We start from the raw sequence: 18199 nt of genomic DNA, 5'->3' as shown, positions 1-18199 counted from the left end.
CCACTGGGAAACTGTCCCAACCCAGGAGATTTTGGCTGAACCTTCCCCCAACCATTTCCTCTGGAGATAAGGCCCTACCACCAGCATCCTCACTGGCTCCTCTAGCCCTTGGTGTCCCCTCTGCTTTGCCATGCTGGGGTGGCACAGTCACTGCCAGGTGCAAATTCCTGGCATACCTCCCTACTCAGCCTAGCCGTGACTCAAGTCCTTACCATGAGTGTGGGGAAGGGCTGACTCAGCAGATCTGTATTTGCTCAACCCCAGCACATTCCTAAGAAAGGCCTGTTTTTAAGAACTGGGCCTGGTATAGCTCCTGGAAACTAAGCTCCTGGCAGGTTCTGAATCAGGATTTTTGCATGCTTGAGGCCTGAAGGCACCATGTACCACCTTGTCCAGGTAGTTCATATCAACAGTATGATTTATGGTGAACACCTGCTTTCTCTCTGGGTCTGAGATTCATCACTCAGGCACTGTATACCTGCATGGCTGACCCCCAAGTGAGAAACTTGGACATCCAGGCTCTGGTGAGAGCCATGCTGGGCAACACTTCACATGTGATGACCTGCATCATTGCTGGAGAATTAAGTGCATCCCTTGTGACTCCATTGGGTGGGGATGCCTGGAAGCTGGCATCTAGTTCCCTCGGGACTTTGCTCCTGTGCCTTTTCCCTTTGCTGGTTCTGTTCTGTATCCTTTCACTGTGACCATAACTGTGTGTCTAACTTCTGGGTCCTGGGAGCCTTTCTAGTGGACCTCTGAGCTCAGGGGTGATCTTGGGATCCCCTGACACACTGGGCTGTGATCTGGTTGTTAGTGCTCATGTCAGTTTGGGCCTGGCCATGGCTGGTGCTCAGCCCCTACTTCCAGATCTGTCCCTCTATCCCTTCAGTCTATCCTCATTATTCTTTCTAACACAAGTTTAGACCCTTCCTTGATGACCTCCCCTCGCACAGTTTTAGCTGGCCTTCTCGGCAGGTACCTTTGTCCTCTACTACAAGACCCCAGGGCTCTCTTAGGACACTGGATCCCAGAGCATGCCATTAAACCTTGGAGCCTAAGCTGCTCTCAGTTTCTTGGAACCAGATCCCCTTAGCACCCAGGAGCCTCTGCCTGGGCAGTAAAGACACAGCCCACTGCGTTTACCAGAAGGGCATTGGCCATGTGGCACCCCCTAATACCCTGAAACCCATTAGATGTGGCCTAGGGCAAGAGCTATGTCCAGGTCTATATGCCAAAGTGGAATACCTTGGCTGATTCAGGCTCATCCAAGCTCAGTTTGGGGACCAAGGGTATGGGACCAGGGGAACTCTTACCTGGGACCAAGGTCCAGCCCGCCACCGACCAGGGCAGAGCTCACGATTGCAGGCTCGGCGGCTCTCGGGCCGGTTGTCATTGCAGTGCTTGGTGTGCACGGAGCGGGTGGTGTTGTCGTGAAGTGGCTGGATGCAGCGCACAGAGCGCACCTGCATGCCCGTCCGCCCACAGCTGTGACTGCAAGGCTCCCACTCTCCTGTGACCCACCTGCCAGGGCAGAGTGGCACATGGTCAGTCCCCTTGCAGCCCTGAAGAACCAGCCTGGCTGAGCCGTGGTTCCACTCCTCAGCTCCCAGGAGGAAGTGAGGACAGAGAAAAGGCAGCCTGCTCCCCACCTCAGGTAAAAACTCCTGTTCTCACAAAGGTGCTAGACCTATAGGCTTGCACAGACAGGGAACTATAGGTCCAATAATCTCATGCATGTCCATGGCTGGGAGACCTTCCTCGAGTTGGTGGCCATGTAGGGACCAAGACAGGAGCATTGCCAGCTTTCTGTCCCTCTCCAGGTTCCTGGACCTGCTCTCTGACTTCACCTTCTGCTGTCCTTATGAACCCTCTGTGCCGAGCTCAGAAGCAAGTGGACTCCCTCAGGACCCTGTCCCTGCACATCCCCCACCTGTCTGTTTACCAGACATCTTCCCTGCTCAGGGTCCTACAAAATGGTCAACAAATGCAGACCTGCCAGAGCCCAGGGCCTGAAGATTGCTTAGGAAACATCTGCCAAGGCACTGGAAGCCAGCCCTAGGCCCTCTAAACCTCAGTTTCCCCACCTGAGCACCACCATTTGTTGTCATTTTTAAGATATGCATTAGTGCTTTGGTTCAGCAAATCTGGACTGGGGTGCGTCAGAGACCTTGGGCAATGCCAGGCCTAGAGCTCAGAGGTCTAGATCCCACTCTTTCCCCCGTGGGAGCACCTGTATCCTCTGGTCTCCTCCCCTCGAGTGGGACACTGGACTGGGGGGACGACTCCTGGCACTCACACAGGCTGGGAGCACTCCTGTGGGTTGCAAGCTCGGCGGATGGCTTTGGGCTTCGTCAGGGCACTGCAGAAGGCACGGTGCACCATTTTGTGGTCCAGCTTCCTGCGGCAGCCATACTTGGTGAACTGGGACCCTGAAGACAGACAGCTTGAGGGGGCTCAATAGAGCCAGACGGCCCCCCAAGGGGACTTGGAGGAGTGGGCTCCAATAGCAGTGCCAGCCCTGTTCTCTTCCTATTCTTAAAATGATGTGGATAATAGGGCAGGGCACCTGAGCTGTGGGAAGCCTTGGAAGTGCTGGGTCAGTATCCCAGGCCAAAGAAGGGTGAGAGGGCAGGGAGAGAGGCCATCTTCTCCCCATGTCTACTTCTTCCCTGGTCCCTTCCTGGCTTTCTGGGGCAGAGAGAAGGCTGTTTCCTCTTCCATCACTTAGTCATTTCTTCCTTGACCTAATATGCATAGGGGGCCTTGGTCAATACTGGGTCACATGATCTGCAAGACTCCTTCCACTAGTCTTGTACAATAGTTCTCAACGGGGTGGTTGTTATGTTTTGGATATAAAGTATCCCCCAAAAGCTCCTGTTAATGTCTAAATGCTTAGAGGTAAAATGATCAGATTACAAGAACTGTGACCTAATCAGTCCATCCTCATTTGAATGGGCTGTCTGGGTGGGGACTCTAGGCAGGTGAGGTGTGGCTGGAGGAGGTGGGTCATTTACTGGCACCATGCTCTGGAAAGTCCATCCTCTGCCCCTTCCCCCAGCTCTGCTTCTCAGCCACCATGTGCTGAGCAGCTTTCCTCTGCTGAGCCTTCTTCCCATGACGTGGCTGCTTCACCTTGGACCCAGAGCAATGGAGTCAGCTGCCTATGGACTGAGACCTCTGAAACCATGAGCGGTCCTCCTCTTAGTTGTTCTTGTTTGGTGTTTTGGTCACAGTTATGAAAAGCTAACTAAAAAAGTAATATTCCTCCCCAGCGTGATGCCTGGGACATTTTTGGTTGTCATAGCTGGCGGGGTGGGGGATAGGGTTGCTATTGGCATCAGTGCATAGAGGCTGGGGATGCTGCTCAACATCCTGCAATGCACAGGATGATCTCCACAACAGAGAATGAAGCCTAAAATGTCAATAGTGCCCAGCTTGTGTATGAGAGGACACAACCATAACCAGGCTGCCTTATCTAGCTGGGGAGTATGGGGTAGAGGATGGGGTAGGGCACTGATTGATGGAAAGGTGGTGGAGGGGATGGTGAGAAACCTGTGCAGAGGCCCTGAGGGGAGGATTATGGGTCCAGAAAAAGCACCTGCTATGATTTGGGTGTCCCCCATAGTTCCAGGTTTTAAAGATTTGATCCCTAGTGCTATAGGGAAGTGGTGGGGCCTTGTGGAAGGAAGTTAAGTCACTGGTGGTGGGGCATGCCCTTGAAGGGAAGAGTGGGAATCCAGTCTCATCCTATCTCTCTTTTGCTTCCAGGCCACCAGGCAGTAAGCAGCTTCCTCCACCATGTGTTCCTACCAAAATATACAGTCTCATCGGGGACCCAAGTGACTATGGACTAAAATCTCCAGAACTGAGGTAAAACAATGCTTTTATCTTTATAAGTTCACTATCTTGGGTATTTTGATATAGTAACAGAAAACTGACTAATACTACATCCACAGCTGGCCTAGGGAGCAAGGGAAGAGACACCAAAGTGAAGGGAGAGGTCAGCAAGTTGTTGTGACCTCAGAAGCCATAAAGAGAATTTTGATATTTAATCCTCAAGAACACAGAGAGCCACTGAAAGCGTAATGACACCAGGAAGGAACATGGTCTGATTTGCCCCTTTAAAGGGTCAATCTGGGATCTAAAATGGATCCAAAAAGGCCAGTATAAGGATGATGCTAGGACTAAGGGATGGTTGGGGAGACAGAAACAGTAGGCTATGCAGTGGGGAGAATCAACAGGACATGCTGGTGAAATCCAGGTGGGATGTGTGATGGGGTACAGCAGAAGACTGGGGCACGGTCCATCACGGATGAGGTACCCCTGATCCTTGGTGAACTCCTCCTTGTCCTTTAGATGTGGGACCCCCATGGCATCTCAGGGATGTCAGTCCTGCCTCATATTTTACCCAGTCCCCAACTATGGACATATTGGGGCTTTTGTCCATCTTTATGTTCTGTGTTCCACCCAACTATGAACTACTTGATGCCAAGGGCAGGTAGGACTCTTCTGCAGCTAACCCTGCTCCAGGAGTCTGAGAGGCTTTTCTGAATGAAAACAGAAAGGGAGGGAGGGACCTCCTAGGGATGTCTCCACACTGTCCCAGTCTCATTTGTGCCCTGCCCTACTGATGTTACAGTGTGATCCATTCAAGCCACCCATGTGTCAACCTCTCACCAGGCCAGTCCCTTCCCTTCCTGAATGCTAATCTCCAGGCCCTTTTGGCTAATTTGGCCCGATGCCTCAAGCACCACCTTCCTAACCACCCACTGACCCCTTCCAGGCTGGGACAGGCAAAGGTCACTGCTGTGGCCTCCCAGTCTCTGGGAACAGTCTATTCATACCCAGCACATGCCACAACTCACTGCCTCAGGTCCAGTAGTCAATAGGGCACTGTTGGTTCAGGAAGCCCCTCACCCAGAAGCCTCTCCCCACCCCACCCCTACCTCCCCCGGGATCTCTGCTTCTGCTTCTGCTGAGCCCCAGCCCAGGGATGATCCCTCACCTCTTTATGGCCACTCTCTTATCATTCATCCAGGAGCCCTAACAAGAAATCCCTCACCTCCACCACAGGGCTTGGAGCAGGGAGACCACTTCTTCAGGGCCCACTCATGGCTCACGGAGTCATCTTCAAGGACATTGTTGTCATCAACGTTGAGTGAGTCCTCATGGATCATGTATTTGTATGTCAGTGAGATCCGGGCATCTCCCTCTGGGATAACCTGTGCCCACCCCAAGATGGCCATGAATGTATCTGTCCCATTGCCTACCCTTCCTCAGCAGTCAGTTTAGGAACATGAGTCCAAGGTAGATTTACAGTGGATTCCAGTTATTCACAGGAGTTATGTTCTATCAAGTCTCTGTGAACACTGAATTCACCAATACTGAGCCATTACTCCAGGGGAAATACAGACAGTCCCCAACTTATGGTTTGATTTATGGATTTTCAACTTGATGATGATGCAAAAGTGATATGCATTCAGTAGAAACCAATATAGTCCAATTCTTCAATTTTTAATTTGGATCTTTTTGTGAGCTCATGATATAGTCCAATCCTCTTTCATGATGGTGGGCAGGGAGTGAGCCACAGCCCCAGGAAGACACATGATCACAAGGGAAAACAACTGACATTCTATAGTGTATTGTGTTGCTAAACCAGGACGGATTGGAGGTTAGTGAAATCCATGTATTCTCATATTATGATATTTTCAACTTAGGATTGGTTTAGGGGGATGTGACTCCATTATAAGTCAAAGCCCATCTAGATGCACAGGGTTAGGATACTGTGAGCCCCTGGTCATAATGTTTTTATCAACCAATCAATACATAAGCTTGTTTTATGTGTGTTTATGTTAAAAACAATAATATATATTGTTGATTCATTAACATTGACCTCAAAGCCAATAGCACTACAACTAAGGCCTGGACGAAGCTCCTTAACAAGTCTTTTCTCCATTACACCCTTCCTAAGCTTACAAGTAGTAGACAGGACTTCAGAAGTAGGCTCAGAGCCATTTTAAAGAGCAAAATCATCCCTCCAAAAGCACAAAAAGTGCCAAAGGTGTGACTATAATAGATTGCAAAAAAAGAGACATTTACGATCTGAGAGCTGAAACAAGAACGCAGCGTGGAGTAGTTTTACCCCTTCTGGGAACGTGCATGCAGGCAACTCAATTTTTTCACCACTCTGTGAAGGTCCATTTGGGATTTTGAAATGAATTTTAGTAAGTGGGTGAATTTTCAAATACAGAAACTGTGACTACTGAGGACCCACTGTATATGCACATACGTAGAAAGGTCCTCACAGGCAATTCTAATTAGTGAGAAGTTGCAGGCAGGGTGAGCAGAGTGGTACAAGGCACATAAAGCACACCTAGCCCACTGTGACACCTACTCCACAGGTGCATGGCCATGTGTGGAGCTCCGGGGTCTGGGTGATTAGACCCACCCCAGCATGCTTCCCTTAAGGGACAAATTCAAAAGCACCAGAAGCTGTACTGTTTGAATTTTTTGAAAAATAAAATATATCACTTTTGCAAAGAATTAAAACTAAAAATGATTTGAGAATCCACCCTTCTCGGGACTTCCCATAATTAGGAGTAGTTCATGGCCTTGGACCCAAGATATCTGGAATCCTGTCCTGCTTGAAGACAAAGTCCAGCAAGACCAGGGTCTAGTTCCTGACGGTCACATCTCAGGGTGCTGCAGGGTTTTAATGTGACAGCAGGCATGAATGAGCACAATGGATGATAGCTGTCATTCTGCTAGGAAAGCCAAAATTCTTAGAGGGGAGAGTTCTTTAGAAGGCTCTGACCTCGGGGTTCTGAGCCCTGAGGCATGGCCCCATGTCTATTTCTGGCTCTGACTCAGAGATAAGGCCAAATGGGCTGTTCAGAGTGTGGCCTGAAGGATGCAGGGAGGCTCAGGGATTCCGGAGACCCTTCCCAACCTTCCCTTAGGGGACACTGCACTCTGCCTGTAGCAAGACGGCAGCAGACCCTGCCCTGCCTCGACTCACCAGCACAGTGATGGTTCCATGGAGGGGGCCCATGGTCTGCAGAGTCTCCCTGCCATCCTCGTCCCTGTATTCCCACTCCACACCCATGGCAATGAAGGATCTGGAATTGGGGTCCAGGTTGTTCTCTTCATTTAAGATGAATTTGCCTGTTTCCACGTTCTTGACGGCTGAGAAAGGCAAAAGGGGAGCCCCCCAACCCACCATGGTCACTCTAGGGTGGGGCCCAGGCCCACCATGCTGCTTTGGATGGGAGGTGGATTCTAGGGGGCAGAGTCCCTGTTCTCTCCATGCGACTGACTAATAGGCCAAATTGCTTTGAGAGACATACCCTGCTCTTGGGCTCTCCATAGTGATAACTGGGTTAACCTCCACATGGATTCTTTGGACCACCCAGCACCCTTTCTGGATCTGCCCTAACTGAAGTCTCATGGGTTCCCCTTAGAAGGGACTCTGCAGTTGTCAAAGTCATCTCCTGCAACCTATCAGAGCATTCCATAGCACTAAGAGGATGCTAGGGTTTGGATGTTGAATGCCTCCCATGTGCTAAAGGTTTGGTCCCCAGGGTGGCATTATTGGGAGGTGGGGACTATGGAAGGTCCTAAGATCATCGGGAACATAGCCTTGAAAGGGTTATGGGATTCTGACTGCCCTCTTTCTGCTCCAATTCAAGATGTTTTTTGCTCCTACATGCACTCCCACTATGACATGCTGCTATCTAATTCTCACTAGAACAGAGTCAACACACATGCCATGCCTTTGAATCTCCCAAACTGGGAGATAAACATTTTCTTTTTATAAGTTAGTTGCCTCAGGTATTTTGTTGTAGTAACATGAAACTGACTAACAAAGAGGCCTCAAAGGAAGGCTGGCCAAGAGACATCTCTGCCAGGTGCAGAGCATCTGCTGGACGTGAGGACACAGGTATGGGTGGAGGTCGTGGTGAGGTTGCCTGTCATGGCAGTGAGCATAAGGTCAGCTGGAAAGGCAGGGTTTCTCCCACCACCAGTTAACTGAGGTCTGGTCAAGGTCCTACCAGCTCCCCACATTCCCCAAGAGGCCTGGTCCAACTGGGATGGGCTACTCAGACCACAGGGCATCCACAGACCATTTAGGATATACCTGGCTGGTCAGAAAGCCCCATATTTCCTTCAGTGTAGAAGGTAGCCATTGGGGAGGGTGCTGAATGATTTTGGCAGCAAACTGCAGACAGGGGACAAGTGAGAGAAGAACTTCCTGTACAAGTCCCCTATAATTCTGTCCACATTGCTAAGAAAGCCTCAGTGTAGGGCCAGTAGGTCTTTATCTTCTCTCTAGCACCTGCTCCCTTTTATAAAGAGAGAGTGGGTCTCAGCCTCAGAGACCAGAAAGAAACAGTGCTGGGACAAAAGTGTCTTTTATTTAGGAATTGACCTTAATGTTAGACCTTAATGTAGAAATGACCTTCTATTTAAGGCAAGTGGTATTGTTTTTGCATTTATGAGAGCCATTTAAAGTTTCCTCTTAGGATAAAAAAGAAAGAAAAACCGAGTGTTAAAAGATTTGAGTAGCAGGTTTGTCATGTATCAGTGGGGTGTCTGACTGGCAGTGTGGATGCCTCTGCCTCAATCCAGCCTCTAGGGGACAGGGATGAAGGTGGGACCCAGACCGGAGAAAGGACTTGTCCAGGGCTTCCCAGTGGCCCCCAGAAACACTGCTGACTTTGGTCCTATGATACCCCAGGAGGTAGGTCCCAGACACCTCCTGGGGAGGGAGTGGGTACAGATGGGTGAACCCCTGAGAGGGTCCCCAGCATCCTGGGAGAGCACCAGCTTGCAGGCTGGGACTCCCATGAGGGAAGAGACCCAGAGTTGTGAGATCATCCACATTTTCAAAGTATTAGGTAAAAACTCTTAAATTTAAAACTAAAGGCATGAAGATGTAGCTCAGTGGTACAGGTAGGCTTAGCATGTGCAAGGCCCTGAGTTCAACTCCCAGTACCAAAAAAATATTTTTTAAGTGAATTACATAGATGTAAATACACCACATGATCCCATTTGCTAGCTGACTTTGGTGTCCTCTGATGCCAGGGGAAGCCCTCTGGCCCAAACTCTGGCTTTCCACAGGGAGAGGAGCCCAGGAAAGGCCATAAGGTGGGCTGAGCCAAGGACTGCAGTCACAGCTACCAGCCAGGGTTGCCCCACCTCACACAAGCCAGGGGTGTCTTAGAGACTCAGAAAAGCCAGGTCTTAGAGATGCCAAGTTGTCTGGGTTCTGAGACTCACCCAAATGGTGGTCAGTGGCGTCTGCCTCCTGGATGAGTAGGTGTCTGGCCCCTGCAGGGATCTCAAACATCTTGATGTAACCTGTGGGTGTGGGAAGACAACACCAAATGAGAAAGGAAGAGGCATCACCCTTGAAGGCAGCTCGATCATGGGCTTTCCTGTGGTCTCTGTATTTCCTGGGCTTGGGTCACACTCCCAGAGAGGGGCCAACTAGAACACTACTGGGTCTGGTCCAGGCCATAGCCCAGGGCCAGTGCATGCTTCCTGTTTAGACTTTCTGTTGATCTTCAAAAATCCCAAGTACCTTCCCAGCCTGCTTCTTCTACAGGAAACTCAGGTGGGAATCCAGCCCTGGGGTAATGCCAGATAGAGCCCTGAGGTGACAGAGTCCCACAAATGCTCAGAGGTGCTGCAGACACTCAACCTCAGGGGCGGAAGGGTGGGGCTCACTCACCTTGCTTCTTGGGTGAGCGTGTGAATGTACCCTTGACCACTTTGCAGTGAGTATTGTCCCCTCCACACACGCCACACTTGTCCTCCTGCTTGCTGGAGCCGATCACCCCATCACAGCCCACCTTCTGCAGGGGAAGAGGGCAGAGAACACTTGAGATACCCCCTCCATACCTGGGCCCTGACCTGACCCTGTACCTGCCAGGGCCACTGACACCTGTGCCCTCCCATTGTCCATGGTCTGTGCATCCCTTCTTATCAGCTCCCAAAGCCAGGCTTTGGAGCAAGACAGACCCTGTGTGGCTGTGGGCGAACCCCTTGCCCATGCTGTGCCTCAGTTCATGCATGTGGAAAATTGAGACCTGCAGAATTCTGTCCCGCAGTCCAAGAGTGTCTTGGCACATCATAACCGGCCTCCAGTGAGTTCTTGTCTTTGTGGTCACAGAATGAAGGCCTCGCCTTGGCCCCTCCATGCTGCCCTTTCTCCAGAGTATCCTGGCAGCTCATATTCCAGAGGCAGCTCCTTGGGGGATCCCACCCAGAGCTTTGGCCTGGATGTACTGCCTTTCCTCTGTTTGGGAGGAATAAAATGTCCTCTTCAGTCTGTCTTCAGGTGTCTGGGCAGGAAGTGGCAAGAGTTGGGTGGGACACTGCTTTCATTTTTTCAATGAGTCCTTTTGACACTCTCACTCCAGGAAATAAACTATTCTGCACAGAGTGGGAATGTTCCTTTGTCCAGGGCCACCTGACAGGTACAATAACAATATTCAGGTTCATTTATTTCTACAGCCCTGGCAGCATTCCATTCCTGGACTACAGATACTTATTGGAAAGAGACCTTTCTACCTCCGCCTCTGGAGACTCTTACTTCTCCCTTTGCTCTTGATTTCTCAATCCTTTCCTCTCTGTGCTTTTCTGTCTGTCTCTCTCTCTCTCTCTCTCTCTCTCTCTCTCTCTCTCTCTCTCTCTCTCTCTCTCTCTCACTCTCTCTCTCCCTCTTTTTACAGTGCTGGAGATCAAACCCAGGGCCTTGCTAGTCATGCGTTCTACCATTGAGCTATATCCCCAGCTACTCTTTTTAATTTCTGACTTTCGTCTGACAAGAACTTTGAGGCAGGGACTTAAGACCATGAAAGGGCTACAGAGCAGAGACTGACACAGCATTTTTGAATGTGCAGAGAGCAATTCATGATCTTTGTTTTTATTGTTCCATATTTTTCTATTTATTTATTTTATTGGTTCTTTTTAGTTATATGTGACAATAGAGTTCATTTTGATGTGATTATACAAGCATGAAATATATCTTATTCTAATTAGGACCCAAGTCTTGTGAATGTGCATGATGGTGAGATTCACTGTGGTGTATTCATATATGTACATAGGAAAGTATGTCAGATTCATTCCACTGTCTTTCCTATTCATATCCCCCCTCCCTTCCATTCATTTCGCTTTGTCTAATCCACTCCAACTTCTATTCTCCCCCCTCCTTGTGGGTTAGCATTCACATATCAGAGAAGACATTCAAACTTTTTTGGGGGGGGGATTGGCTTCAAATAAGCCACTTAGCACAATAGTCTCCAGATTCATTGGCAAATGTCATAAAATATTCTTCATGACTAACACTTCATTGTGTTTATATACCACATTTTCTTTATCCATTCATCTGTTGAAAGGCACCTAGGTTGGTTCCATAGCTTAGCTATTGTGAATTGTGCTTCTATTAGCATTGATGTGACTTAATCACTATAGTATGTGGATTTTAAATCATTTGGACATATACTGAGGAGTGGGATAACTCCTCGAGGGGAATCTGTATTTTAACATAAGCTTCTGACTCATTTTTCGAAGTGAGCAGGGTGCAAAACAATTGAGAGGAACACACTCATGTTTAATTAAATTGTTCCTGAGGAAACAATTTTTTACCAAAGAGAGGTACATAATATATGGGGACTGAAAAAAATCACTGCTTCTTTTTGTGGGGGAGAGGGTGCCAGGGATTGAACCCAGGAGTGCTTAGCAACATCCCCAAATACTTTTATATTTTATTTAGAGGCAGGGTTTATTTAGAGATAGTGCCAGGGACATTTCTGAAGTCCCACGTGATAGAAGCAAGCCCCTGTGAGGTCATTTGCCTTACTTCTGAGTATCAGTTCTGATTTACTAGCTCTCCGTTGATTCATGGGGTCTTTCTATAAAGGCTTGGGGCTTGTTACACAAAAAAATGCTAAACGTAAATTGAACTCGTTGGAAAAGAAGAGGCTATCCAGACAGTGAAGAAAATGAAGACACACACTGTGTTTCAAAACAGCTGCTCTGAGATTTTGTTCTGAACGTCAGAGAGGTTGAGCAAAAGGAAAACGGAGTAAAAGAACTATTTCATCCAGAAGAACTTTAGGAAAGTGATTTATCAGCATTTTTCCTCAACTCTAAAACATCTTTTTTTTCCAATCTTATATTATTTGTGAAATCAGGATGTCTAACAATTAAAGTGGAAAGGATCTTGCCTGCCACCTAGAGGAATTCTAAGACAACTGCCATGCTCTGGTTTGGATGTGGCAGGAAACTTGGTCCCCAGTGTGATAGTACTGAAGCTGTGGTTCCTTTAAGAGGTGGGACCTAGTGGAAGTGCCCTTGGAAAGGATCAATGCTGGTCTTGCAGATTGAGTTAGTTCTCCTAAGAGCAGGTTGCAAAGTCAGGCCACCTCATATACTTGCCTCTTCTGCCCTTGGCAGTTTTCCTTTATGCTTCTCTTTAAAGTTGTGACCCAACCAAGGGGAGCCTCATCACAGTCCAAATCAATGGGACTGCCTCATATTGGATTTTCATCCTCTAAAACTGTGAACTAAATAAATCTTTTTTCTTTACACATTATCCAGTCTCTAGTATTTTGTTATTGCAACAGAAAACGGATGAAAATGTGCTGGTTTGAAGATGCTGGTTTGGTTATCTCAGGTGGTCCAACTCATCCATCAACTCCCAGCAAGTACTGTCTTTGGTACTTGCCAATTATCTTTGGTGAGTGAGCCAATTATCTTTGGTGAGTATCTGATAATCAAGAGACACTATTCAGTGTTCTGTACCTGAACTAAGGGGAGTAGTGATACTAATACTTAATCACATAGAAAAACCCATGAAACGTGGCTCCTTCTCTTAGCCTGGAATCTCATTTAGATTCTAAAAAGGATAATGGGGCAGATGACAACTCAGGTCAGGGCTGGCCAGCTCCTGAGAAGCCGTGTATGGCTGCTGCTTGCCGTCACCAGTGATCAGAGAAGGCTGACAGCTCAGGTTCTGCTTCAGTTCGAGAAGCTGACAGTGATGATGGGGTACAATGGCAAAAGGAGGGGTGCATAGCTGAGGCATGGATTTTATCTCTTCCTGTCATGCAATCCTACCAATGGGTTACTAGAGTCAGCAAACAGGTGAGCTTATTTCAATCTCTCCCTTTTGATAACCATTTTTAGATGACATGTTTGATGGCATGTTATTACTTTATCAAGGCAGTGGATTGTGACTGCTTAAAATCAAATGACCTTATTGACCTTATGTAATGCTTGATTCTCTTTCAATTTTCTGCTCTGTGTGTTTGTGCGTATGCATGTCTTTTTTTTACGAATTTAACCTTTATTTTTTATTTATTTGTTTTTTATGTGGTGCTGAGGATCGAACCCAGTGCCTCACCTATGCTAGGCAAGTGCTCTGCCACTGAATTACAACCCCAGCCCATGTGCACATCTTTGTTCTTCTGCAACATCTTTGCTTGTAATCTTCTTGAGTCACTGTATCTGATTGATAGTCATCTTCTCTGATCGACAGCATCCATTTGTATATAATTATATATATATTTTTTCTATTAGAATCTTCTAAAAGAGAAATTCACATTCACATGTATTGTCAGGACTGATCTGTTTCATCTTATTATTTCCCATTTCCTTTATGTCTCTAGCAATCTGCTTTTATATGTCAAAACTGTCATTAATAAATAAAATATTTAACCTATTCTTTTCTTTAACTATACATATTAGGAGTGACGTTTTAGCCATATCTAATAAGATATCGACCAGTGCTCTGACCTCTCATGGTTCAGTTAGCAATCTTATTCACAGGTACTATCCAAAGCTATTTTTACTACTAATATTCATGCTCATTGTCTGCATTAATTATATCTTTGCTTTTATTTATTTATTTATTTATTTATTTACTTGCTGTATCTTATGATGTTTAATATCTTAAAAATCTTCCTGGCTGAGCACCAGCCAATCCCTGGATAAACCAAAGGACTTAGCTGGGAACACATCTTTCATATGCAAACCAACCAATCCCCAAGTATCTAGCCCAAATGCCCCCTTTATCTGACTCTCACAGTAAGCCAATATTTCCTCTAGCCTAAATCATCCTTAGGTCAAGTACCAGACAACTAGAGACATCCCCCATAGCTCCTGGCCTACGGGAATTATTCAAGGAAGCCAACCCCAAGCTGTTTGCTTTGCTTTGCTTTTTCCCAAGAAAAGTCCCTGGCTTTTGCTTTTGCCTCCGGATCAAACTTGCTGCTTCCCCAGGTGGCCTTGTGTGGCATGCCGTGCCATTCTCCAGGGAAATATAAGTAATAAATTCTCTCAATGGCACTGGCCTCTTCAACTTGTCATTCAGATCTTCCATAAATTAAAACCTTGCAGGTACAAAAGAGAACTGGCCTGTGTTAGTCTCTGAGTGTTTGGTGTCACCATCCCTGAGCCAGCTGTGTGGCTCAGCATCCCTGCAATTCTCCCATGCAACCAGCCTCCTCCTGGTCCCTGCCACCTGTGGTCCTACTGAAACCATATGAATGGAAAGCAGCTCCCAGTTGCCCTACTCCAGGGCTTCCTAAGAATCTGTTAGCCTTCCTGCCAGACAACCCCTTGATGCTGCCATTTTTCAGGAAGGAAAGAAAAGAGCCGGCCTCCGTGACAACCCTGATCAGTCCTGTCTACTTGAACTCCAGAAGAAGCTGCCAGCTATTTCCGGGAAAGTCTGGCAGGGCAAGTCTGTGCTCATGTTACTGCCACATGCTCAGGTTACCCTTTTTTTTTTTTTTTTTTTTTTTTTTTCTTATGATAGCATAGGATAGAAGCCAAGGATGTACAAATGGCCCCCAATTTACAATGGTTTGACTGATCTTTCAGTTTTATAATGGAGTGAAAGCTGTATGTATTCAATTGGAGCCATACTTCACATTTTGAATTTTGATCTTTTCCCAGGCTAACAATCAGGATATGACACTTTCTAGGATGTTGGACAGTGGCAGCAAGTTGCAGTTCCCAGTCAATCACATGATCACAAACAGAAACAACTGATACTTTACAGTGTCCTGTGTTGCTAATCACTGACATTCAGGTAGAGCCAATGTATTTTTTTTAAATACCTGTATGTATTTGTTTATTTATTTTTTATGTGATGCTGAGGATCAAGCCCAGAACCTCACACGTGTTAGGCAAGCATTCTACCACTGAGCTCAGCTCTCCAGTGCATTTTTGACTTATGACATTTTTCAACTCAAAATGGAGTTATCAGGAAGTAACTCCATTATATGTTGAGAAACAACTATTTCTGCAAAGCACAAATCATTGAGACCCATGGTGGGTATCCTGATCCAAGGACAGGGTGTCCAGTGCCCTGTGGACAGCAGGGGTGGGCTTCACAAAGGATCAACTGTAGATCTTGTGCATCGAAATCACCTGGAAGCTCATAAAAATTCAGTCTCCCAGGTCACCCGCTTTGACCTCTGGAATAATAGTGTCTTGGGTGGCATCCCCAAGCTCCCCAGATAAATCCTTGACATACTCAAGGCTGAGACCCCCCCCAATAAAAGGAAAAGGAAAGCACATTTGCTCAGACAAATGTATTTTGGTCTGCAGCACTTTTCCTACATCCCATTAATCTTCTCAAGAAGTGGAAGCTGGCACCCAGGAGGCTGAGACCCCAAGGTGTGGCCAGCCAGTGCCGACCTCATGGCACTCACCCTGCAGTCCCCACGCACACAGAGGCTGAAGGCGTCCTTGTAGGAGCAGCGTGTCCCATCATGCACCATGCGTTTCATGGACACCACCTCCCCAGTCTCCTTGGACTCACAGTAGAGGTGGCATCGCTCCTTGGCTAGAAGGGAAGCAGCAAGGGGTCAGCACAAGAGAAGGGACAGCTCAAGAAGAAACTCCCACAAGGGTGTTCTTAGGACTCACCTGCCCCAGCCTCCAGGGTGGACACAGAGGGACAGGGGGAGGTGATGGCAACCTTCTTCCTATCTCTATGTCTTCTGAGCTTTTGGCCCTGGTTCAACTGGACTTAGAAAGAGCTTTTTTCCCAATGGGGTCAGCTGGACTGTTGGTGCAGCTCAGATCTCACATGCCCATGGTCCCACCCAGAGACTCCCGAGCAAGCAAATGGCTGCTTGCTGAGTTTCCATCTAAAAGTCTTCCTTCAGTCAACCTTCCCTGAGGTCCCAAACACGAGCAGACCCTTTTGGATTCAGTCTCGGATCCCTGGCACCTTCCCTGCTCAGCATATATTCAGAGGAAATAAAACTCTGGGTTACCAAATTGCCTCCTTCTGAGAGGGGACACTATCTTCACTACCCTCCCTCAGTCTCCCTCAGACACAGGTGGGACACATAGCAGGGGCTCATGCTTCATGCTGCCCACATGAAGCAATGACTCCAAGTGGAAGATCGGCTCATACCCCAGCCTCCCAATACTTGGGAGGAAAAGAAATTAAAATGTTGTCATGGATGGAAGAGGGACTCAAATGGAATAGAGTGAACCCTATACATCTGAGGGCTCTACCCATCTGTGGTTTCAATCCACCAGTGATCAAAAATATTTGAAAAAAAATTACATTAGAACTGAACATGAACTGTGTTTTTTTCTTGTCATTATTCCTCAAACAAAATAGTATAACCACTAGTTACATTATTTTAGGTCCTATAAGTAACCTAGAGATAATTAAAATCATATAGGAGAATGTGTGTAGGTTATATGCAAATATGATGCCATTTTATAGGATGGATTGGAGCATCCACTGATTTTAGTATTCTGGGGTTGGGGGGTGGGTCCTGGAACCAATCCCCCATAGATACCAAGCTGTAAGAGCACTCCCAAGCTTGAAGCTGCCAGACTTTTCAGTTCCGTAAAACAACAAATGTCTTTTAATGCTTAAACCAGGTTGTCACACTTTCTGACACTACCACTGAGAGTTCTAATTAGAGAAGGTCAGAGGCCAATCCCTTGGCAAGGTCAGCGTCCCCATCCCCCCAATCTCTTAACCTTTCTAATCCTGCAACTCCAGCCTCATCCACCAGATGACAACTGCAGGAGCCTGCCTCCTTGGAGGCTCCCAGGCCCTTGGGCTCTCCCCAGCATGCTTGGCCACGCCCAGTATTCTGGCACCTCTGAGACTGCAGTCCAGACATGAAGCCTGAGCCCTAGCTCGGGAGTGAGCCCCTGACAGCCAAGCCAGCCAGGGGTGGGCTTTGCTGCCAGTCCAAGTGTCACCACAACATTCTTGCTCTATGCATTATCAGAGGCACAGGACAACACCAGGCCCTGCCGGCCCTCTCTAGGGTTTGTGTGCTAACCCCCACTGCCATCCTCCTGTGAGGGTCTCACCATCCCGGTGTTCATGGGGCAGCCAGTGGTGCTGGCCATCTCCGTGCTCAAAGTACAGGTCCCATTGCCGGCACTGCTCCTCACGGAAGTCAGCCAGGGAGTCAGGGCAGTCCTGAGTGCTGCAGAGCTGGAAGTCATAGGCTAGGCCTGAGCAGGTACGTCCCCCGTTGGCTGGGCTGGAGGAGAAAGCAGAAGTCCAGCTGCTTGGTGCCATCAGAAAGAGGCTGGCCCTTGGGTGGGATTTGTAGGAAGATCCTTGAGCTTCAGGTATTAGAGGTACAGTTCTGCTTTGTGAAGGGACCTGGCTCTGTCATGTCCAAGTTGTAGGACCAGGGAATATCCTGGCTAACCAGGCTTCAGAGAGTAAAGAAGGAGCCTGGTAATATCCCTCCTTCTGGAGTTCCCTTGGGAAGACAGCATCTCCCCTCACACACAGTGTGATGTGAAGCCTGGATTTGAAGCCTGTGCCCCACCCCCACCCCTCACACACAGTGTGATGTGAAGCCTGGATTTGAAAATGAACATGGAGCTGTGATGAGGGGTTGAGTCTGCCTTCCCCATTAGACCATGAGCCCAGGATGACAAGAATTGACTGACCATCTTTTACGGCTGGGCTCTTGGCTCACAGGGCTGTGCCTGACATGCAGTGGGGAAATCCAAGATTAATTCTGAAATAGCAGAATCCCACATGCTTAAGTTCTTAACAAACATGTGGCACGCAATGGACACTCCATCATGGCTGTTTTTCCTCCACCTCAGGGAATTTGGGCTGCGCTTCTGTAACTTCCTCACTTCATGGAGAACAGGACAAATCCACCAACTGCCTCTGCTG

The 18199-nt window shown here is 47.8% G+C and overlaps 1 protein-coding gene across 1 annotated transcript in view; it reads right to left on the bottom strand.

Annotated features, from left to right (window-relative positions):
* The window catches only part of Adamts2 (ADAM metallopeptidase with thrombospondin type 1 motif 2), a 255929-nt gene that overhangs the window by 14279 nt on the left and 223451 nt on the right, over positions 1–18199 (bottom strand). Inside the window, exons 12-19 of the mRNA XM_047556480.1 lie at positions 17368–17543; positions 15729–15862; positions 9734–9857; positions 9280–9360; positions 7019–7185; positions 5063–5222; positions 2297–2429; positions 1314–1521 (exon numbers count right to left, since the gene is read on the bottom strand). Of these exons, the coding sequence (XP_047412436.1) occupies positions 1314–1521; positions 2297–2429; positions 5063–5222; positions 7019–7185; positions 9280–9360; positions 9734–9857; positions 15729–15862; positions 17368–17543 (1183 nt within the window). The remainder of the gene's footprint in view (positions 1–1313; positions 1522–2296; positions 2430–5062; positions 5223–7018; positions 7186–9279; positions 9361–9733; positions 9858–15728; positions 15863–17367; positions 17544–18199) is intronic.

The sequence above is a fragment of the Sciurus carolinensis genome, chromosome 6 (genome assembly GCF_902686445.1).
Source record: "Sciurus carolinensis chromosome 6, mSciCar1.2, whole genome shotgun sequence".
Taxonomy (NCBI): Eukaryota; Metazoa; Chordata; class Mammalia; order Rodentia; family Sciuridae; genus Sciurus; species Sciurus carolinensis.
Note: the sequence above shows the minus strand (reverse complement) of the source record. Positions and strands in the feature narration are given on the sequence as shown.